We start from the raw sequence: 23,883 nt of genomic DNA on the forward strand, positions 1-23,883 counted from the left end.
ATATATTATGTAAACAAAAACTTTTATTTTGGATGCGATTAATCACGATTAATCATTTGACAGCACTAATATAATTATAGTTATACTTCTTGTTATTATTCTTAATGTAAATAGGCCTAAGGTCCATGGGATTTTATGTTTGTTTTATGGTCTGCTGAATAATAATAAAAAAAAATATTATAAAACTGCTTCAACAAAAGTTAAAAAGGGTGAAATGCATGAAATTACTGCAAACATTTTACTGTATTACTGTATCCATATTCTGATGATATACTGATCCTGATCATGTATCTACAGAATGACTCAATTGCCTGCTGGAAAATTCTTCTTAAGATGATGCGGTCTGTGTTTTAGATCGTTTTAGCGTGTTTCTAGATGGCCCATGTTCTTAAATCCAGCTTAACCACCACTTTGGTTTATTGCTGGTCCACAATGTTCTACAATCTTGGTACAGATGGTCCTAAATTGGTTTTATGACTCCACGCCAAAGGAAATGGCTTTGGTTTTTGCATCAATTTACATTTCCTGAGCCTCACACTTACTCAATAGCAGTTTAGAGAAGCACATTAACAGTTTGACATTATATTGACATCTTCTCCAGTTTATGAGTTAGATTTTATGAGACTGGCTAATTAAAGAGTTTGCTTAGTCCTGGATTTGATGAGGAGCTGCACACTGTCCCTCAAAGCGGTGAGCGTTCACTGCAACACAAAGTCACACAGGGGAAGCCTGAAGAAATTCAGCAGACCATCACGACTGGACAAAATACTCAAAAATCTACTTCCACTATGGAACTACGGCAAGTAATTCCACTAGACTGAACATCGAGGCACTTGATGCTTACACATTTACCCACCAGATTATTAATAGAAAATAAAAACTTTGTTTCCATAGCAACAGTTATAGTCCATATGGAAAGTGTCTCCTCCTGTTGCCAAGACAACCAACCCACGATGAACTCGCAGTTGAACGATGTAGAGCTGTTGATCTATCCCCAAACAAGCCTGGACAACATACAAAACTGACCTTAAGAACAGAGTTTGGCTAATATCGAAATCTTGAGGCTTGAGAAAGAAAATCTTGTTGGGATTAAGACTTTTCCATATGTTCTGGGATTCTGGGACTGTTTAAAACATTAGGCTACAAGTCTTTCTGTGTTCTCATTAAACCTACAGTATTTACAGCAGAGAACTCTAGGCCAACTCTAGTTAAATAAATGAACGCATAATTTCCCCTTCTCTCTGTTACTCTCACTGCAGACATGAGCTCACAGAAGATTCCATTAACATTGGGATACGAGCCCTGAATATTCCCACTCCTGTCACCGTATGAGAAGAGGTCAAGGGTCAACTTGCACGCCCGAAAACTAAACAAGCCCTAAAAATCAGCCCTTACAACGGGCCCCAGTCATTAAACCGGCTATATATATACAGTAAGGCCAATTGCTTTATTTTTTGCTGTAGACTGTAAAATTTTGGGTTTGATATCAAAAGATGAATATGAGATGAGAGATTAACATTTCAGCTTTTATTTACATGTATTTTCATCTGGATCTGATACACAACTTAGAAGATAGCACCTTTTGTTTGAACCCACCCATTTTTCATGTTACCAAAAGTATTGGAACATGTGACTGACAGGTGTGTTTTGTTGCCCTGGTGTGTCCTATTAATTGATTATTCAAACAATAAATAGCACTGAATGTCTGCACTCAGTTTCAGATCCGTGCAGACTGCATTTTTAGTTAGTTAGACGTGTAACCAACATGAAAACCAGAGAGGTGTCTATGGGTGAAAAACGAGCAATTGTGAAGCTGAGAGAAGATGAAAAATCAATCAAACCATTGCACAAACACTGGCAATAGCAAGTACAACCATTTGGAATCTCCTGAGGAAGAAAGAAACCACTGGTGTACTAAGTAACACACCTCAAACGGGTAGATCAAGGAAAACACCTGCAGTTGATGACAGAAACATTGTGACAGCTGTAAAGAAAGACCCTAAAACAACTGTTAGTGACATCAGCAACAACCTCCAGAGGGCAGGAGTGAAGGTATCACAATCTGCTGTTCGCAGAAGACTTCATGAACAAAAGTACAGAGGCTACACCAGAAGATGCAAACCACTCATTATCAAGGAGAATAGGAGACGAGCCTCAAAAATTCTGGGACAAGGTTTTATGGACTGATTTTATTGACCAAAGTGATGGAAAGGCTAAAGTTTGGAGAAAGAAATGATCTGCTCATGATCCCAAACATACAAGCTCATCTGAAACACAGTGTACACAGGTGTACATTATAGTACACATTACACAAGTAATGTAATGGCTTGGGCTTTCATCGCTTCTTCTGGGAAAGGCTCATTAATCTTCATTAATGATGTAACACATGATGGCAGCAGCAAAATTAACTCAGAAGTCTACAGAAATATTTTGTCTGACAATTTACAGAAAGATGCAACCAAACTGATTGGGAGATCCTTCATCATGCAGCAAGATAATGACCCAAAACATAGTGCCAAAACAACAAAGGAGTTCATCAGAGGCAAGAAGTGGAAGGTTTTAGACTGGCCAAGTCAATCTCCACACTTAAACCCTGCTAAAGAAGAGACTGAAGGGAGTAACCCCCCAAAACTGAAAGAGGCTGCGGTGAAAGCCTGGAAAAGCATCACAAAAGAAGAATGCAAAAGTTTGGTGATGTCAATGGGTCACAGGCTTTGCAACTAAATATTAAGTCTTTTTCACTTTAATCGATGTTAATTCTATCTGTTCCAATACTTTTGGAGGGCACTGTCATTTTTTTCTTCCCCAATTAATAATATTGCTAAGTGCTAAACTAATCATTTATAAAATAGCTAAAGAAAAAAAAAACAATAAGTGGGATCAGAACCAGAAAAATGAATAACTAAGAAAGTATTAATAAGCACTTTATGTAAAATGGCCTGGACAGTTTCATATCAGAATGACAGCAACATATGAGCAGTTGTGGGAATTTTGTTGCTGCTTGTCAAATTGAGAATATCTGGTTTGTTTTACGGGAGTCTTATTATAGACATACATAGCTTTTTTCTCTGAGGTAATGTTAGTCAAGGCTTCTTGCACAAAAAGGACTCTAAACAGACCGTTTTTGCTACTACACCTTTAAGACCTCTATTCATAAATGAGCTCTGTTATGATTGGATAATTTCCTAATGTAATCTGATTCGTCAGAGTGGGCTGAGTACTAAATACTAAATGTTCCCTATTAAAAGTCCATTAAAAGCTTGATTTCTTTGGCAAATGTTATGATCGTGTACTTGGAACGAAAGAGAAGTGCCATGTCAGCATAGGTCAACACAAAAAAAGTCATCAGCACAAAATTGTAACAATTTAATTCAGACAAGTTGATTAATGTCAGGAAGAAACAACCACCATCAGCTTAAATACAAACAGGTAGCTTTGTAGATGCTGAGTTAGAAGTAAAATGTTCTTATACTTACGTTCCCAAAACCTCTTTGAAGTCATAGATGTCCTTGATGTTCGATGTTTTCTTTTTCCAAGAGTGTTCATCCTCTCCCAATGGCATTTTGCTACGGTCAATGTTGGATAAACTGAGAGAAGAAGAAGAAACCATTCAATTACTGTGCTATGCAACACAATTCTACAGATATTTCAGGCCAAATCTTACATTTTGTGACATGAAAGTTCCCAGAAACTAACTCTGCATCAGCCAAATATCTAAAAACTTTTACCTATAGGGCAATTCACTTGGACTGTGACCTCACCATGTGTAAATACATGACTGCAGTATTATTTTCAAGTGTCACCTTAAGACACATGATGTGTCTTTAAAGCATTAAGAACTTTTACTGTGTAAACTGATTACTATTAAGACACAATCATGTCAAAGCAAGTGCTTCCCATCTGTCCATTTGTCCTTGAGCATTTCAAAGCAAGGGTTCTGACAACTACACACTTCTATAATCCAGACCCGTTTTATTTAGTTCAGTCTTCAGTGAGACATGAGAGTGTAAACTGAGCTCAGCCAGCCGCAGCTACTTAAAGAATCTTGCAACACTTGTGTTTCCACATGGTTTTATCTTTTATAGGTTGTTAGTTTGTACTGTACATGCAAAGAAAAAGTTTGATTCTTAGCTGGTTAAGCAGGGTGGAAACTAATGATTTTCACCATATGTCTTAATTCAAGACACTAAGAAAAACTAATTTACCTGCTACTTACCTGTTCTACACCTGATCAAAGCTTCCACCTGAACAAAAATGGCTAAAGGGCACCGTTAGGGGCCATTCATGCAGAAAACGTTTTCGGGCTTAAAAGCGCAAGACACAGAGTCATTGAAAAAACAAAAACAAAAAAAACTCAATGTTTTTTGATTTTCAACAGCACGATTCACGAGTCACCAAACAGCTTAGGAGCTGTGAATGTTACTTTCACTCCACACAGCCGTAGGGATATCCTAAGATCAATACCAAAATAACATTTACGAAGCTTTGCACATTTGGTCACTCAGCAGGTCTGCAATCTTCAGCGATCACTTTCAGGAGAGACTCACGACTTGTTGGGTGGGGGTTTGTCGTGTCTGTTTTTGTCTATAATCTTTATGCTAAAAGTTGTCACCATCAATTCAGGGAGATAGCTCATGCCAAACCATAAAGGTCTACTGTGCTGTTTTTGGCTATGTCTATTCTAACTTAAACACAATTGGTGGTCTACTGTATTCTTTTTTTGTGATGACAATGTTTCCATGGGAGCCCGGTGATCCACAGTGCAAATGGCAAGCTAACAGACTAGAGCAGCTGCGGTGGGATCTCGATTGGTTTAGGTGTACAGTTTGGGTAAACACTCTAAACTGTTTAAATATGTGCATTTAGGGAAGGCTGTGTCTCCAGTAAACCTCTGTTAATTGTTTCTTAATCGGAGGCAGTACATTTCCTTTTTCCTAAAACAGAAGTTGTGCAAAATGAGATCGCAATATTGGGTATTGTCATGGCAATGTTACACTGATAAGACATCTGAGCATTTAAAATTTTCTAGCATCAAAATGTAATTGCTTCAAAGTCATAGTTGAACCTGACTTAGATAGTTCTGGGTTTAGTAAGTTAAAATCTAACGACAGCAACTGTGGCATTCTGTCATTTGACAGAAAATAGATCAAACCTTTAGGCCTAGTTTATATAAAGCTCATTTATATCTTGACCTATTATTTTATGCAAAAATACATTAAAGATGCTATTCATATATACAATGAACACTCTTCTTCTATAATGCATGTTTTTCATTTCTGAATACAAAAATAAAGTCAAGTATGTCAGAGTGTTCCTATCCTTGACAGGATAATGAAGAAAAAGCCTCATTAAAACAATTAAATTCTTGCAAAACGTGGTGCGACCAACAAAGAAATGTGATGCAAACAATGTGCAAAAAAAATGTAAATTAAAAATTTGACATTTTATCAAAGACAGGACCCATTAAGACTTTCACGGTCAATAAGTCTCTTGAAAGAACAGGTAAGTTGACCTTTTACGACATTACAAGTTTAGGTTGTAAATTGTCATATGGTCCAAACCAACTCAAAATTCACAATAATAATAATAATGATTAAGATGTGTGGGAAAAATGTTTTTATTTGACGGTTACATTGTCATTAAAAAAACAATTAAAATTAAAATGGTTTAAATATTTTTTTTTCAAAAGCCTCAATAAACCAACACGAATGACAAATTTTCTTTATCTTGCATAATTTTTTTTTATTCTTCTGGAAAATTCTGACCCAAAAAAAAAAAAATTCCTTACAATTACCATTTATAGGACATTAATTGCATGTTATCCCATAGACGTCCATTGTAGGCTGTATTTTATATGGATTCACAACTAGGATGTAAAGCCACACAGACTTAACCATTTTTTTATAGGAGACTTAAAAACATCAGACTTCTCTCTAGACCACAGGATGTGGTGTATTAGGAAATACTTGATGTCACAGCACAACTAAATTGACTCCACAAATATTGATTTCTCAAAGTGCTACGCTGCATTACAGTAATAATTGAAATCTGAACTGGTTCATAATCGCTACAATCACACTTTTAGATTAGCATTATACAAATGTAATGCTGGAAATCTCTCTTAAAACTGGTATACTTTCTTAAAACTTCTGCATTCCAGACAGATGACAACCCCACACAGCTAAAGACAGCAAAGAAAGAGTGCAGGAATTAAATGTGATGCCCAGGCTGACATCTAACATGGACACATGCAAAGAAGATGGGAGACATTAAATTCTCACTATCGACAAACCCATTTTCTCATTGAGAATCACCAGAGCATCCAGACACATCCCTGAGTTCGACTACACTTCATCCAAGACTCCCCAGGCAAGCAAAATATGAACATACACCAAAGATTTAAAGGCATCCAAAATCTCAGGCAAGAAGTTTTAAGAGTCGTATACATAGGCACCATATATCATAGCAAAGGTATATTTGCATCACTGTGCATGCAGGTCCAGTGGTTGAAAGGGTTTCAATTCATCGTTTGTTAGTGTGGAACCAAGTAGAGGTCAAGAAATACATTGTAGAAGAGCTATGAACTAACCCACATAGAAAGGAGAATCAAAAGGCAAGCTTGAAGGATTGAAAACAGACACATCCATACACAACGCTACCATCTAGATCATCATGCAGCATTCAAAATGTTGAATTCATCAGACAGACGATGGAGATACTCACTGGTTTCCCATGGCTGCTCAGAAGAGGACAGAAGAGATACAGAGTGACACCTAAACCTTCAGCAGGTCAGAATAGTGTCACACCACACTCAGAACGATTCATGATTATATGCTAATAGAGTCTGTCGTGGGCGTTTATGAACACTTTTTAGTTCCCCTTTTAAGGTGAGCTATCTAACCACAACATAATTCAAACTCAGGAAGTATAGAGCTTACATACACACAGCGGTAACATAAGCGAGTCTTCTCTCCCCCTAAAAAAGGCCTCCATTCAGGATGTGCAAAGACAAGCTATATAATGACTTGCTTTATCTGTTTATAAGGTTCCACAATCAACACTGGTCAGTGATCATTAGAACTATGTCAGAAATCAAACGAATCAACACACCCCAAACTGGGGAAGCTCATCATAACAACTCAAATGTCGGTCTGTTCTTCACACATAGCATCTCAATATAGTGCCAAAGCTGTATGGACTAGTTTTATGGTGCTTTTTTGTTATTTGTGGAGCTTAATAGACTAAGCAGCTATAAACTGTTGCAAAATAGGGCTGGGTTGACATCACCTATTAATCAATCTTCATTTTGATTATACAATATTTAATGTTTTCTTTTGATGCCGTTTCAAAACTTCACTGCTGTTCAATGTTCATAGCTTTTTTTAGACAACGCATATATATGCACAATATTGTAATTATAATTTGCAATACGTCTTGTCAATATGTGATGTCTTATTTAATGTATGCTTGAATAATTTTGTCATGAAAACTAGTTCCCTAAAAACTGGTTCTCTTCCTGTGCAGTTTAAAGCTTGGTAGAAAAAGTTTAAAAGTTGGTAGATACATGTTTAAAGTTGGTAGAAATGTATTTTCCCTATGAAAACTTGACATGTACTATACCTGATATATATTCAAATGAATCAGGCAGAATCAAGATTGGAATCGAATCAAGGGCTTGTGAATGGAATTGTAAAGTATGTGTGCCAATAAGAGCATAAAGACTCTTTAGAATAAAATAATGCCAAAATTTTCATTATTTCACCCAAACATGAAATCCAACTGAACCTCATGCTGACCCAAAACCTGTATGACTTTCTTTCTTGTGAGGAATATATGTGAAAGAATATTTTAACATGTTTTACCCATACAATGAAAGTCATTGGGGTCCCATGACTTCCATGAGCATTCAGAGGTGCGTTTCCCAAAACCAACTATGGTCGCAAGTTCCGTCGTTACAATAGAGTTCAATGGAACTAACAACCATAGTTAGCTAACGATGCTTTTGGGAAACGCACCCCAGGGTTGGAATGCCATAAGGGTGAGAAAATGATGAGAGAATTTTGCTCTGTCTCTTTGCTTACAGATACACAACTGCCATATGGTTGCTTGCGACAATCAACCCATCAAGTGTGTGATCCACATGTTATTTCCACACAGGTACAAAGTTCAGCTTTCAATTACAGCACCTTCATGACTTGCTCTATAGCAAAATGCTGTATTTTGTTTATTTTATATGTGCAAATAGCTCCGTCAAAGCACAGCGCCCTCGACATGACTCTAAAGGGAAGTGAATGCCGCGGCAAAGCACAGGGAAGTTCAGCTGCCGCTTTGTTACTGTTTTAGAGCACTTATAATGCAACGATAACTGTGACTTTATTTCCTTCTACAGCCTAGCACAGAACTGCACAAACGAAGGCTTTGCAAAGAGGAAGACACGCTGCTTGTAACCAGACCTAACATTAATGTGACTATCTGCACATCACAGTCACATTCTGACTGTCAGAGCAGCCCACAACGACTGATAAAGGCTTGATCTATTCTAGTATACACCAACTGGTCAAATAATAGACTGTTACCAACTACATCTGAGATTATTAATTGCTAAAACTGGAAGGCTGTCAGAACTCTGAATGTTCAAATGAGGAAATCAAACAAATAATGCCAACACTGGCTGCGGCAAAGAGGAGGAAATATCACAAGAATGCAGAAAAGAAATGCTAATGGGCTGAACGAGAAGTGGCACGCATGTGGAACTACTTGATTGACCGGTTAACAGACACAGATGCTATGTTCAGATCAAATAACAGATTAAACTAAAACATCAAGCATTTTCAGTCTATTAGAAGCAAGCTTTGTCCTTTTATGGTCAAATACAGTGAAGTGTGGTTTCATATTTGTTAAAGGGGTTGTGAAATACATTTATTTATTGTTTTCCTCTAAAGTCAAGTTATTGACCATTTTTATTGGGATGCACAATATATTGGAGGTCGTATCGGTATCAAAAATAGGTGTATTATCTGTCAGATATGAAAATTATATATGATATTCAAAGAAATGTTTAGGTCAGGAATTTGTAACTGGTTCAAAGTAGGGTATATTTGGTAAATTATTTTGAAGTGTGTGTGGGGGGGGGGGCTACAACTTCTTGTAAATATATATATATATATATTTTAAGCATTATATGTTTGGTATAGTTTAAAGCCCTTGGATGCAATGAGCCTTTTGATTTTGTAATAAGGTTTACAAAAATGTATATCAAGATTTCGATTTATCTGCTGGTATGTTGGTTAGCATCTTCCATATCTAAAGAACGGAAAGAGAAGATTCCATATCAATGCATCCTATTTGTTTTACCATCTCTCTAATTTTTACAATTAAACAGGCCTCTCTCTTTTTTGCTGCTTTAAAGCGTTTTTTTCTTTTTTCTTTTTATAAATGTTCTCGTGTCAAATTAAATAAATCACTTTGCTAAACAATTTTACTCGTGTGTTGTGGTTTTGCTGTCAGGTTTGATGGGTTTTAACTGTGCCACTTAAGAGGAAACAGCATGGCAAAGTCATAATAACGGTTATGAACACCATTACAGTAAAGATATAAACATGGAATGCCATGGATTGACATCAAATCAGTTTTAATGGCACTAACAAATACTGACTGATAAACTAAAATGCTAAAATGTTCACTAGTCTGGTGTCAGAATATTGCGGAAGTTCAAAATAGTCATTTTTGCCATTTAGTTTCATTAAATGCTGCGGGATATGTTTTTAATACAACAGAAAAATATATTTTTACATAAATCCGAAAAGAAGAAATTGATGCGTCATAATGACAATGTAAAAAACAGATGCATTGTTTCTCATCTCCAGTCCATCTATTCTATAGCCTACTATCAAACCATCAGCTGTCAAAGTTTCAGTGCATTCAGAGACCTATAGGAGTGGTTGACCACATCCTCTGATTGAGTGAGATAACTAACCCTTCATAAAGTCATGTGGAGTAGAGACAACCAGCAAATACAAACTAAAACAGACTGTAAGCTCTTAATCTGTGGGACTAGCCTGCATTTGCAAGTGCATGGTTATTAATAATGCAGCATTATGATCATGCATACATACACATAACATGATATCATTATATAAAACCAAAATTGCATGCTACTAAAAGCTTTTACATGGCTGCGGAACCCAGCAGCAGTTATCGATCATGCACGAATGCAAGCCTTAAAATGCAGTGGATGTCGGTACCTGTGTATCGCAAAGGTGCAGAGGTGCGTTTCTGGCTGTAATCTGAACGCGGTGCGCTCGCACTGGTCTCGCGGAGATCTGACCGCTGCTTCCTCCGGCTGACCCAGTCTCAGCGCGCCCTGACGTCACAGCGCCTCTACTGCTCTGCGCCAATCAGATGAAAGAGACCGCTGACTCTCAGGTATTGGGGGCGGAGTTATGTCTGTCCTAATCGGTGTTCCTAGAATTTTATTTTATAGCTGGCTTTATCTGATATCCTTATTCCTAAGAGCTCAGGATGTGCTGATGGGGAAATTTGCTCTCTCCCTCGACCTCTTTCCGCTGATATAAAAGTAAATACAGTGAAATGTTCTTACAATTTAAAATAGCTGTTTTCTGTTTTAAAATATAATATATTCATGTGATGTAAAGCTGAATTTTCAGCATCATTAGGCTACTCCAGTCTTCAGTGTCACATGATCCTTCAGAAATTATTATAATATGCTGATTTGCTGCTTTCTTTCTTTCTTTTTTCTTTCTGAATGTAGCCTATTAATGTATTTAATTATTACACCGTTCAAACGTTTTTACAAATTAACAACTAACCAACTATCTAACTGAATGAATGAATTAATATTCAGCAAATAAACATTAAATTGATCTATGTATTGCTGTTATTAAGCAGCAAACTGTTTGTTTGCAGCATTTGTTAATAATCTAGCACTAAATCAGCATAGGCTATTAGAATAGCCTATATGACATTATATTCATTATTATAGTTGGCAATAAAAAAGTGGAATATCGAAATCCAGTGTGTTACACGTGACTTCAATCAGTTTAAATGCATTTTTAGATTTTAAACTTTGTGTTCACTTCATTCTCAGCATTGGTTTAAAACTTCATGACAGTTTTTTACAATATTTTTTGCACTAATAATGGAACCTTGATATAAAACTCAAAACAGTCATTATTTGTAACGCAGGCTATCCAATGTTCAAAACTTTGCATATTGTGTTCATATCTTTAAAGAAGCCTTGCATTTGCAGAAGCATTGGTTCAAAATACTAATTTATTATGAAATATTATAGGAATATTACTTTAGATCACCCACACACAAGATACCCATAGTTTCACTGTTTAGTTGTTAGTACAATCATTAAATATAGTTCATCAAAACACATGATGCAGCTTTCATTATGGTTCTACACATTCATACATCATTGAGAAAAGTACAGACACTGGAATCATTAAACAAAATTTGAAAATTATTGATGAAATAATCAACACAACAGGTTTTTCTAAAAAAAACTTCAGAAAATAAAAGATAAGAAAAACTACTTTAGGCCTACAGTAAAATGTAAACTGGAGTGTCCCTCACTGCACTTCTGTGTTCTTATCAACCCTGTCTTGTGGGTTTGGTCACAGGTTCTCATCCACATCATAATGGATGTTTTCATTAGTTAAACATCTTGGGAAAAAAAATGTTCTGGGATGGCAAATACAGGCCTGACATTGGTCTCCTGTGATGTCATGCATCATCTGTGGCCCCCAGAGAACATTGTTCTGGCCCGCTCTCAACCTCTCCTCCATATCATGGCCAGGTTACAGTAAAAATGTGAATGGTTTTCATCAGCTTCCAGCTCTATCGCCCTCTAAAAAGACATTTACTGTAGGAAAAACAAATAGGATACTGATAACTTTTGGGGATCTTGAAACTGATCATACCTGAAACTACTCAGTCCTCAGTTGCTTCACTTTCAGAATCTAAACATTTAATATTGTTTATCATTTTCCATAAAAAAAACTATGCTTCAAGAGTAATGCAACAGTTACATAGCATTTTGAGCAGTTGTAGCAATTGATAGTTAGATCATTGTAATGCAGTGGTCTCAAACTCAATTCCTGGAGGGCCGCAGCTCTGCAGAGTTTAGCTCCAAATCACACCTGCTTGGAAGTTTCTAGTGATCCTGAAGACCTTGACTAGCTGGATCAGGTGTGTTTGATCAGGGTTGGAGCTAAACTCTGCAGAGCTGTGGCCCTCCAGGAATTGAATTTGAGACCAATGCTGTGATGAAATGAATAGACACTCAATTCAGATGTGTGAGCTGCATTTTGACATAGTAATATTTTGATGTTGTGTCATTTTGAACCAGTGATTTTAGTTCAATGAACTACTAATGTGTATTGTATCCAAGCATTTGGAAAAAGCGTGCATATTGATCATCAGTTGTGAATTATGTGTCTAGAGTTTTGAAAAAATGACATTAAGGTTCTGTTAATAGTGCAAAAATGATTGTAATAAAAACTGTAACTACGGCTGATGGTTTTATTGGTCTTTGCCTGAGCCAGTGGATAACACGTGAATTAAAACATTACGCCACCTACTGGTGAAAATATTGTTTGACTTGGGCTATACTGGTAATTAACATACACCTTTAATCTTTATAAGACTTTCCAAACTAAAGATTGATTAAAAAGTGTGTAGATGTTAATTATTATTTATGACAAAACAACAGAGACGTGTTTCTGGTTTGTCGTGTGTCGCTGCGCCGATAGAGGGCGCTGTTCTCAAAGCGCGCACACATTGATCCGGAGCCTGCAGCGTTAATGCGGTCAGTTGCCTGGTGACGCTGAAGCTGTGCTCGGCTGTTTCCTGTCACCCAAAACAAGTTTGAAACAGACAAATCACCGTCGGTGCATTGAGTATAGCGCGCTTGCTCGTAGTTTAACTTCTGCGGAAGGGTTTAACATCACTCGCTATGTGATACAGAGAGCATCTTCGGACGGAGGATCATGGACAGTTACTTATTCGTGAGAGTTGTGGGGAAGGGGAGCTATGGGGAGGTGAATCTGGTCAGACACAAATCAGACCGTAAACAGGTAACTTAACATCTGAGCTGGTGCACAGACCTGTGCTTTCCTGTTAATCAGTAACACGCTGCTTTATATATTTAACTAATTGCCAAACTGAACTAATGCCTTATATTTGTGGTTGTTGATATTGCAGCTGAGAGTTAGCCTCCTCTATAAAAGGATTTTAGGATTTTTAATTACTTTATGATGCGTTTAATATTCCTTGTACATAACACATTTATAGTAACTTATAATGTATGAGGAAAATTGATTATGTAACGTTAGGTTAAAATAGAAATATGAACAATCAACCTGTTAGACATATAAAGTTTGTTTTTTATTGATATTGTTTATTTATTTTTATCAGTTATTATAAAGGCAGTTGACATCCTACATTGTGACGTGCTCTGTAATTATTTTGATACACTTTTTTCATAAAATGTTAAATTAAAATGTAATTATCATATATGCATTTTTATGACCTCTTATTGAGATATACCATGTACATTTTAAACGATATTGGAACGTCTAAAATAAATAAAAAGTGACCAACGTTTGGTTTTCAACCACTGAAAATTGATATTATTCGACAGTCTGAATATGGGACCTCATTGAGGTCCCCATGTCTCTGGGACTGAATGATACAGAACCTTGAAAATAAAGATTCCAAAATAAAAGCTTATTAAGAACTAGAATCTAAAATGATATTGCGATATCTTTAATACTTCTTGAGTTATAGGCACACAAACATTGGAAAAGTAATATTTATGGCACTTGGACAGGTATGTACAATGCAGTTGTTTTGACAGGAAACGAGATGCATCTCTAGTTTCAACATTATTTGTTCTTCAGACATTCCTCCTTATAAGAAAATAATTATCATATTTTTGCAAAGTGACCCACATTTGGTTTTTGACCACTGAAAATGTGTACAATTTACTCCTGAAGCCATATTGAAATTCCATTATCTCTGGAACTGAACCATATAGGGCCTGAAAAATGACAATGCCAAAAGATAAGTTTGTTAAGACCCAATATATAAAATGGCATTAAGATATCTTTAATATTTTTTGAGTTACAGGCTTGCAAACTTTGGAGAAAAAACTTGAAAAGTGCTCTTTCCCCATTTTTGAATGTTCACCATTGGCACATAATGCAATAAATATTGCTAAATTCAACAGATTTTACTAACAGACCTACCAATCTCTGTGTAAAAGTAAAATTAGGATGCTGCCAACTCTCTTAAGTAATTTTTAGCCCCCTGTAATTTGGCTCTGAATCTCAGGTGAATTTGCCATTTTGACCCACCTCTACAAAATAGTGGATTACTCAGTAAATATTCATCCACGACATTTAATATTTTGGCTTTCATCACTAGACCTGTTTATCTTTCTTCAGAATAAATATTAGCAAAATCAAAAATTTGGGCCGGGACCTCTGGTTGAGTTGACACAAAATGATCCTACATCAGTTTTTATGGATCTAGCAGCTGTAGAGTGCAGTGATTTTATCCTTTTTGATTTTAATATTAAGCAAATATTAAAATAATAGACATGATATATGGTACATATGAATGCTGATATGAGCCTTCTTTGTACAACAAACATTAGAGACATTGGACATTTTCAACTAGAATTCATGTCTTTTGTTTATGTGCAAAGTTGTAACACAGTATATCTTGTATGGTTTTGGCAGTATGTGATCAAGAAGCTGAACCTAAGAACATCCTCCAGACGCGAACGCCGAGCCGCGGAGCAGGAAGCGCAGCTCCTCTCACAGCTCAAGCATCCCAACATCGTCACATACCGGGAATCATGGGAAGGCGAGGACTGTCAGCTTTACATCGTGATGGGATTCTGTGAGGGAGGAGATCTGTACCACAGACTCAAACAGCAGAAGGGAGAACTGCTTCCTGAGAGACAAGTTGTGGAGTGGTTTGTGCAAATTGCCATGGCCCTCCAGGTAAGTCAATGGCCATCCTTCTGTCCTTTCTGAGTTTTTTGCTGATTACTAAAGCTTTTTTGTTGATCCCTAGTATTTACATGAGAAGCACATCCTGCATCGAGATCTAAAAACGCAGAATATCTTCTTGACCAAGACCAATATAATCAAAGTGGGTGATCTGGGCATTGCGAGGGTGCTGGAGAGTCAGAACGACATGGCCAGCACTTTGATCGGCACACCTTACTACATGAGTCCAGAATTGTTCTCCAACAAACCTTACAACTACAAGGTACTTACAATAATCATTGTATGTGTCATTGTCTATGTCAATTTTGGCTAAATCACTTTTAATGTCAACAATATATTGCAGCTATATTTTTCATTAAAATGATTTCTGAAGGATCATGTGACACTGAAGCCTGGAATAATGATGCTGAAAATTCAGCTTTGAAATCATAAGAATAAATTATATTTTAAAATATAGCACACAAGAAAACAGTGATTTTAAATTACAATAATATTTCACAATATTACAGTTTTTACTGTATTTGTGCTCAAATAAATGCGGCCTTGGTGAGCATAAGAGACATTTGCTAATATAATTTAAAAAAAATCTTACCGACCTCAAACTTTTGTACAGTTTTTATGCTGCCTTAATACTGTGCAATATGCTGTTTTATAGTAATGACAATTAATTAATTAGAATAACTGGAATTATAAAAAAACTCTCAAATTTCTTAATTTTTAGGACCAAAATCTTAGTAGTCCTAAACCAGACTTTATTTTCTGTATGCAAAATTTTGCTTTTTTTTAATTTTGGGTGGCCTGGCCTCTTTTTACCCATATCTTTAGTGTTTTAGATAAATCATTATTTATGTTTGGTTGTGTTTGCAGTCAGACGTGTGGGCTCTGGGATGTTGCGTGTATGAAATGGCAACTCTAAAACACGCTTTCAACGCAAAAGACATGAACTCTCTTGTGTATCGTATCGTAGAAGGGAAGGTACATGAATATATTCGTCATCTGTTTCACTGAACTGTAAATATTTGCATGCATCAAATCTAAAGAGCTGTTCATTCAAAACGTTCTTCCAACATTTTAAATCAATTTTTAATGTTCAGTTGCCCCAGATGCCGAGTAAGTACGACCCCCAATTGGGAGAACTGATCAAGAGAATGCTGTGTAAGAAACCAGAGGACAGGCCAGACGTCAAACACATTCTCCGACAGCCGTACATCAAACAGCAGATCTCTATGTTCCTGGAGGCCACAAAAGAGTATGTGAAAAAAATAATATTGAAATAAAAATATTGAAATAGTTTAAAATCGTCTGTCCTGTTACTGATCTAACAGAAAAAACTCCAAATCACGGAAAAATGCAATGAACAGCAAACCGAACAGTGCCGGATCTGATGCATCAGCCAAATCAAATCATGATGTTCAGCAACAATGTCTTAACTCTGAATCAAAGTCCAGAGGAAGAAAGGTACGATACAATGGGAATCCTAGAAGTCTGCTGTTCTTCTATGTGAGGCATGGATATGATCTCAGTACGTCTGTTTTGTTTTCCACATTTCATAGGTTGAAGAAAACCCCTTGAACCGACAAAAACTCTGTAATGCTGCAGTAGAAAAAGTGCTTCCTAACCCACACTTGCCCCCTATATCTCCAAGTCGGGACATTCTCAACTCAACAGGTCCATCTACAGCAACCATTAGCAATATAGACATTGAAATCCAATCCCAGGAACAAAAACAGAGAAAAGCCAAACCACCAAGCAGCCATCAGAACCACAAGCTGCCATCTGTGAGCAAGAGGAGAGAGAAAGAGGAGAAAGAAGATCCTGGTCCTCTGAAACAAGCATTAGGTGTCAGCAGAGCAGAGGATAAGATGTCAGCGAATGGACTGATATCTCAAAACTCAACTACACCCAAGCCTGCAGATCCAACCGAGATGCTAAGCAAGAATAAAGCTCTTGATGCAAGTATGGACCTTAAAGACGACACTATGAAGCTTCTGCAGGAGGCAGGGATGGAGGACATCCCACACGAGCCTATGGAACAACATCACAATGCTGAGACAAAGTTGGAGAGCCAAAGAAAGACTGTTGATGACAATCTTAGCAACGCTTGTGTCCTAAAGGATGTTGCTACTGGAAGTTCAACTGAGGAGAGTGAGGTATGTTACTGTGATGGGACCAATCAGAACTTTTGATACGTTTGCCTAATTTTAAATCGAATCTAATATTAAAGTTCTCTAAAAGCCTCTCTAACATTGATAGACATCAAAATATATTATGAATTGTGCTAAAATAAAGAAGCAGTGTTAAAGTTTACTCAAAATATGATTTTTACCTTTACTTTATCATAAAAGAAGATATTTTTAGAAATATCTTAGTGGTTTTTGTCCATACGGTGGAAGTTAAAATGTCATCAAAACTGTTTGGTAATCAACATTCGTTGAAATATCTCCTTTTGTATTCCAAATAAGAAAGGAACTCATGGGTTTGGAAAAACAACAGCTAATGTCTCTATTTGTTAATTGATTGCGCTTTTCTTTATTCTGAAGACAATGTATTTGTTGTCCTTCATGTTCCAGGGAAGTTTAGACTCCACAGAGAAACTACTCAAGCCTGTTCCTGTCATTTTGGTAAAACAAGTTTGTTTATTTGTGTTCAAATAACTAGTTTATTTATTTATATTATTATAAATATTACTTTATTTGTTTAAAACCTTTTTGTTTGTTTTTGAATTACTTAATTATTTTATTGTTTTTGTTGTTGATACTGTATATTAAGTAAACATTTTTAATTTATATTTTTATTATAAATATTTATATAATCCTTTAAATAAATGTAAACCAATTTAAACTTTATTTATAATAACATTTTAGGAGCCATCCAATTCAGAGTCTCTCTCAGATCAAAGCAGACCAGTTCTTCAGCCCTCTTCCTCCGAACCATCCATGTCACGTCAGCGCAGGCAGAAGAAGAAAGACAAGTCCCTGGATGACCAGAACAGCCATCAAGTGAGCGGTGGGGTGGGGGGGTGGGGGGGGGGGGGGGGGTTCCTCTTGCATTATAGTACTCAGTGATAACTAAAATATTAAATCATGTTTTTTATCAAATGCTCAACATGAACCAGAATTAATTCAGTTAATTGATATCATTGTCTTTTGCTCTCACTAAAACATTTGTATGTTTAGGTCAAAGCGGTGCCCAGACCTTTGCCGCCTCTTCCAGAAGATATCCTATCAGTAAACAGTGAACAGAAAGGCCACTCAGAGAAAAACAGACCTGCCAATCTCTCGTCCTCTACCAAGAACAGTACAGAGCAGCAGGTGAAACATTACAGACTAAACAGCTGCACACAGCATATCCCTATAAAAGTGCATGTCAGATACATACGTTCAGTAATCTGATGCTGCTGCTGTTGTTAACAGAACTCAATATTACTTACAGAATCGTCCACTGTCAGCCAGGGAAAGGAGAAGACTGAAGCAATTACAGGAGAACTCCAGACAACAAGGTTTGTGGATTTCGCTGAATGCCATTAAATTGAATTTTGAAATGTTTAAAATACAACAGCATGAATGGAAATGGACCAAAACAAGATCTGAACACACTTTTAGGGTCAAGAACAATGACCAAGTTAATATGGTCATTACATGGCCATAACAAAAATGTTAAAACATTTTTTGTACATTGAAATAAAGCAGAAATTAAATAAAATCTAAATATTAGATGAGAAACTAAAACTAAATTATGTTTAGAAATGTTGCATTTGCATCTAAAGAAAGTTTACACTGAAGCACTAAATTAATAACTGGTAATAAAACTAAAGCTGAACCTGAAATAAAAATAAATTAAATAGAAGCAGTAACATGAAAAATAAAAATGACAATATCACATTGCAAAATTACAATTAAACAAAAATTAAAATGAAAACAATAAAAGCTAATTCAAATTAATAAAAAAACTAAACATAAATATTCTGAATACATATAGACATGCACAGTATGACCATGTTCTAATATTGCACTATTCTTTGGCATATAAACACAGTCAATATGTAGGCTAGATTTGAAACTGTTCACTTTTTAGTCCATTTAAAAGGGGTCTGACTTTTCTGTTAAAGCGGCCTCAAGAGCGATAACACCCTTAAGAACCATTTTGGTGGATCAAAGCGGGACATTTGTGCGTGTGTCCATTAGAATGCATAAGAGGCTGTAGTGCTGCCCACTATGATCAAAGCCCACAGGTGCTGCATACATCAATTCAGATGAAAGGAGATTTTGTACAGTTTCATTGGATATGATTCCTTAGTTTCTTTTCTTTGAAGCTGTGTCCGCTGTCAAAACGGTGCCTTGTGATGTCCCCTCATTAGACAGTAAGCAGACAGACCAGCTAGACTGCCCAAGACCTGCCAGCACAACTTTGGAAACAAGAAAGGTATGTCTGATCGTTCTCGCTGACTAAGGACGCACTGTCAAACACTATACACTTAAGGTCATGGCAGACTGAGTCCGAAATTTTCGCACGTTAAAAAATAAATTCGACCTCACATTGTGTCAATCACGTTTACACACTGCCTCCAAAACTTTCGTCCGTCAAAAAAATTCAGATCAGGTTCGATTTTCTGCGTTTTCGCATCCGTTGCATGCATTTTGATAGGAAAGGATGAGGAATACGAAAAAATGGAAAAACGCAGGCGAAAATTTCGGACTCAGTGTGCAATGACCTTTAGAGTATGGCCGTTTTTTGTAAGAAAATTCTGTCATCATTTACTCACATGACCTCTTCTTTTTTTATTCTGTGGAACATAAAAGAAGATATTTAGTCTCAGTTTCTTTGTTTGTCCATATACAATGGTCAATGGACTCCAGTGTTTGGTTTTTAACATTTTTCAAAATATCTTCTTTTGCGTTCTGCAGAAGAAAGCGAGTCACTCAGATTTGGAATCACATGAGGGTGGGTAAATGGTGAGAGAATATCCCTTTTAATAAATAAACCGGACCATCTCAACACACTAAACCTTAAGATATGCTCTATGGAACCATTCGCCATCTTATATAACACAACCTCAGCTACTTGGTCAAAAGGGATCTTACCTTAACCATTTTGGTTCTCTTTGTGTATCAGGAGAGGAAGTGCTCATGGAGACAGTCTGACGAAGACGATTGTAGTTCCTCCACCAGCTCCACTGAACGTTCAGAGAGCGACTACAGAGAGCGGTAAGACCTCCCACAAATTTGTACTCTGAGACATAACTGACCACATTTATGCATGTAAATTCGGTCATATTCTGATTATGCATCTGTCATGTAAATCTTTTAACTGTATTGACAATATACATTTTTTTTTAGAAATCTGAATAAGACAGCTGGCATTTGTTCTTTGCATTGTTTCTGAAATTGCTTTTTTTACAGTAAGTTTGAGACCAATGAGATGCAAGACTTGGTCCAAATGATGACACAAACGTTACACATGGATGCAAGAGATGTATCATTTGAGCCAGATGGGTCAAGATGCCACTCCACTCCACTGCCTGAGTTCAAACTAAACAGGAAGTACAGGGACACCCTGATGCTTCATGGGAAATCCAGAGAGGGACAGGGAGATTACCAAATCGGTGGCTTCCCATTAGGTAATAACTCACGTTGTTTTATGTTTTGTTTTGTTTTATTTCCTGTAATATTTAAAGTGCCCTTATTATGGATTTTTTTAAATAACCTTTCATGCAGTGTGTAACACAGCTCTAAGTGAATGAAAACATCCTGCAAACTTTTAAATCTGAAAGTGCACCGTGTAGAAAGTTATTGTCTCTCAAAAGAAAGAGTCGACTGAATCATTGAAACGAGTTGTTTTTAAAACGAATCCCAAGCCGTTTCATGGTGACGTCAACATGAAATATTAGCATATTGTCAATTACGTTTACACACTGCCTCCGAAACTTTCATCTGCCATAAAAAAAATCGGATCAGGTTCGATTTTCTGCGTTTTCGCATCCGTCGCAAGCATTTTGATAGGAAAGGATGACCAATATGAAAAAAACACTTACGCAAATTTCAGACTCCGTGTGAAAGGACCTTTACTCTTCTGCAAATTAAACTCTTCAAATATTGAGTAAATGTGAAGTAAAGCTGCTTTTTTAGAGTAATTCTGCAGTTGTAGTCTGGTGACAGAATCCATCATGTTCCTAATTTTGTGTTTTTAGACGACAGCACGGGTCCAGCAAAGGTCAGGAGAGTGATCGAGCACTTGCGTACAGATGTGGTTAAAGGACTCGGGGTGAAGCTATTGGACAGAGTCCTGGACATCATGCAGGAAGCGGATGAAGAGAACAGAGAGGCAAGTTAACTAAAGTCTCACTGTACATAATAAATATAACAGTCTGTTGATTAGAACCTTTCAGTACCAGACAATGGGTCTCATTCACTAAATATGTATATTGTGCACAAAAACGGTGTGTGAAATATGTGCATGCACAAATCATGATTCAATAACTTTTGTATTCTTAATTCATGAAAAAATAGAGGTTGAAACAAACATCAAGCGAGCAAAAAGTCTTTTTTTCATGAAGTTCTCCTGTGCACATAAAATATTATTCTATACTATTTTCAGTACATGAGACCCTTTGATTTTAGAGTATAGTGACATTTAAATGAGATGTATTTATATTTTAACAGTTTTGTATTATGGAAAGAAATAATAGCAGTTAGGCTAACTGATTTCTATTGTTTTTCTATCTAGCACCTACTGCGAGAGCTAATGGGGGAGGAAAAATACAAGCAGTATGCAATGAAAGTCCAACAGCTGAAGTTCTTTGAGGACGTCGCATTCAAAGACTGAGCCAGATGCACACGAGGGGTCCCTTGTCAAACACTGATATGCCATTACTGCTGGTGGGCCAGCAGACTGATTTGTGCTCAAACACTTCGCTGAAGCCTCTTATCAACAATCACTGTTACTTTTTTAAATGTTTTTGTAAATGTGTAGCGATAGAAGTGAGCTGAACACTAGATATGCAAAAAATACTGTTATTATGCACCTTGAAATTTCACAAAAGCATTATTTTCAGACAAAGTCTTTCTTTTGGAAATGTGAACCTATGCTATGTAGATAGCAATCTTGAATCGCAAAAGAGATGTTATAAATAGTTAACTTTTTTTTCTATTTTCTGAACTGTATATTTATATTACGAATAATGTAAATCAATAAGGAATGATTTATAATAAATGACATTTTTAGGAACCCTGTGCTTTCTTTTGCTAACAACCCAAACCCAAACCCAAACAAAAAAAGGCCACACAAAAGTACCAAACAGTTCTTTATTACATATTGAATGTTCAGTGACAAAAACGAAGAGGTTTTCATATATAGCTTTGCTGTGCCAAATCCAATCCAAAATAGTCCCGTGCATCACTTGTGCTTCTTCTTCTTCTGACTCTCTTGAGGTTTGTCACGATTTTCTCCAGATGTCTCAGGCACAGCCGGCTGCCATTTCAAAGGATTTTTTCTGTATACTGGCCAGGGAGGCAGGGTGAGCTGAAGAACAGGACACAGCCAGAATTACACTCTTTTCTAACTTTTAACTTCACATTAAGCAAAGAGTATTCTTATGACATACCAAACACGATATTGTGAATCCAGCCAACATTACGTAAACTGTCCACCCAAACTGCTGAATACTAAAGCCATATATGAAGCCGATCACCTGCAGGGAAAGCAGACATGAGGCAGAGCAGAAATTACAATGTTGTGATGGCCGTGAGAGTAAAAGTGCTGCCAGTCTTACTTACCGCCGACACCAGAATGATTCCTTGGAAAATTTGCTCTGCAAGTTTCTGTCCTTTATAGTCCTGCAATAGTCATTGTAAACATGAATATTCATGTTGCTTAAGGTTGTGTGATAGATTATATCACTTGACTCCCCAAACTGCGGAGTGCACACTAGGTTCAAACACTTTGGTTCTGATACCAGCACTAACTATTTGGTGTAACTGTGTTGCTTACTGTAGCAAAATATTACTAAAATATTTATTTTATACAGTTAGAGCAGGTCCGTCGCTAATGCGTTAGCTGCTAACATGTAAACACCACCGAACTCGCATTATAAACACATGCATGCAGATGAATAATAATCTATCGTAAACATAGGCTTACCATATGTGTCGGAATCGATTTAAACGCTGAAAGCATTTTCAAATGACAAAATAAAGCTGCTTGATATTATTAGAGAAGAGAGTGATGTTTCCTGTTTGAAAGTGTGTACGTAGAGATCCGCAGGACCCCTCAAAAAAACACCAGGAGCGCTAAAATGTGTCCGATCTGCGCAGCCCAGAGGAAAATACGTTTTATGAGTGAATATTAAATCTCTCAGTGCAATTGTGTCTTGAACAATAAGATAATAAGCACTCAAAGCAGTCTCTGTGCGATTATAAATAAAAATAAGTGTATGTTTTTAACCAGGCAGTAATATGGACGCACACTTCAGACCATTTATGGGCATGGGCATGCTCAAGGACGTCATCGGCCGCCGAAATGATCAGATCTGTAACTCATAGGGAACTACTATTATTCGAATCTTCTGTATCATTTTACTCTTTTTTTCTTTGGTTCGTTTAGTGACCCTTTCTGCAGGTTACTACTGGCTAGTAGGACAAGCAGTGTTGGGAAGGTTACTTTGGAAATGTAATAGGTTACAAATTACAAGTTACCCTACTTAAAATGTAATAAGTAGTGTAACTTTTCAATTACTTTATTAATGTAACTGATTCATCAGCAGGTGTCGACATTACCCAGCAGTGACTTTATGAACTACTTTACTTCCAAGTTCGAAACTATTAGAGATAAAATTGTAGCC

The 23,883-nt window shown here is 36.7% G+C and overlaps 3 protein-coding genes across 5 annotated transcripts in view; 1 reads left to right on the forward strand and 2 right to left on the reverse strand.

Moving 5' to 3' along the window:
- LOC306855214 (calcium/calmodulin-dependent protein kinase type 1-like) overlaps window positions 1-10,367 on the reverse strand; it is a 78,821-nt gene extending 68,454 nt beyond the window's left edge. The window contains exons 1-2 of one of the 2 annotated variants that reach the window (XM_079393727.1): window positions 10,245-10,367; window positions 3,477-3,587 (exon numbers count right to left, since the gene is read on the reverse strand). In XM_079393727.1, coding sequence (XP_079249853.1) covers window positions 3,477-3,562 — 86 coding nt within the window. In that variant the 5' untranslated portion in view covers window positions 3,563-3,587; window positions 10,245-10,367. Of the gene's footprint in view, window positions 1-3,476; window positions 3,588-6,723; window positions 6,834-10,244 lie in introns of those variants that run through there. The other variant, XM_079393726.1, reaches the window with a different exon arrangement.
- A 2,455-nt stretch (window positions 10,368-12,822) lies between these two features.
- Window positions 12,823-22,269, forward strand: LOC306855428 (serine/threonine-protein kinase Nek4-like). 2 transcript variants are annotated; one of them, XM_079394147.1, is made up of 16 exons: window positions 12,823-13,103; window positions 14,772-15,038; window positions 15,112-15,309; window positions 15,915-16,022; window positions 16,142-16,296; window positions 16,373-16,505; window positions 16,601-17,197; window positions 17,618-17,668; window positions 17,912-18,046; window positions 18,224-18,358; window positions 18,480-18,546; window positions 19,360-19,469; window positions 20,160-20,251; window positions 20,447-20,664; window positions 21,235-21,368; window positions 21,771-22,269. In XM_079394147.1, the coding sequence occupies exons 1-16, from the start codon at window positions 13,017-13,019 to the stop codon at window positions 21,867-21,869; spliced, it is 2,586 nt and encodes an 861-aa protein (XP_079250273.1). In that variant the 5' UTR covers window positions 12,823-13,016; the 3' UTR covers window positions 21,870-22,269. The 2 variants fall into 2 exon arrangements, with proteins under 2 accessions (XP_079250273.1, XP_079250274.1); XM_079394148.1 differs by having other exon boundaries at window positions 12,830-13,103; window positions 19,405-19,469.
- Window positions 22,200-23,512, reverse strand: LOC306855429 (signal peptidase complex subunit 1-like). The gene is made up of 4 exons (XM_079394149.1): window positions 23,184-23,512; window positions 22,820-22,879; window positions 22,648-22,734; window positions 22,200-22,565 (listed from the first exon to the last, which is right to left on the reverse strand). The coding sequence occupies exons 1-4, from the start codon at window positions 23,217-23,219 to the stop codon at window positions 22,440-22,442; spliced, it is 309 nt and encodes a 102-aa protein (XP_079250275.1). The 5' UTR covers window positions 23,220-23,512; the 3' UTR covers window positions 22,200-22,439.
- Between the last annotated feature and the right edge of the window lie 371 nt (window positions 23,513-23,883).

This window comes from Barbus barbus (assembly GCF_936440315.1).
Source record: "Barbus barbus genome assembly, chromosome: 35".
In the NCBI taxonomy this organism is placed as follows: domain Eukaryota; kingdom Metazoa; phylum Chordata; class Actinopteri; order Cypriniformes; family Cyprinidae; genus Barbus; species Barbus barbus.

Excerpts from the sequence above, each read along its gene's own strand:
- LOC306855429 (XM_079394149.1), bottom strand. The coding sequence starts at position 23,219 with ATGCTTTCAGCGTTTAAATCGATTCCGACACATATG. Across the intron at positions 22,735-22,819 it reads GAATCATTCTGGTGTCGGCG|GTGATCGGCTTCATATATGG; the intron begins GTAAGTAAGACT and ends CTTTCCCTGCAG. Across the intron at positions 22,566-22,647 it reads GATTCACAATATCGTGTTTG|CTCACCCTGCCTCCCTGGCC; the intron begins GTATGTCATAAG and ends CCTGTTCTTCAG.
- LOC306855428 (XM_079394147.1), top strand. The coding sequence starts at position 13,017 with ATGGACAGTTACTTATTCGTGAGAGTTGTGGGGAAGGGGAGCTATGGG. Across the intron at positions 13,104-14,771 it reads ACAAATCAGACCGTAAACAG|TATGTGATCAAGAAGCTGAA; the intron begins GTAACTTAACAT and ends TGGTTTTGGCAG. Across the intron at positions 20,252-20,446 it reads GAGAGCGACTACAGAGAGCG|TAAGTTTGAGACCAATGAGA; the intron begins GTAAGACCTCCC and ends CTTTTTTTACAG.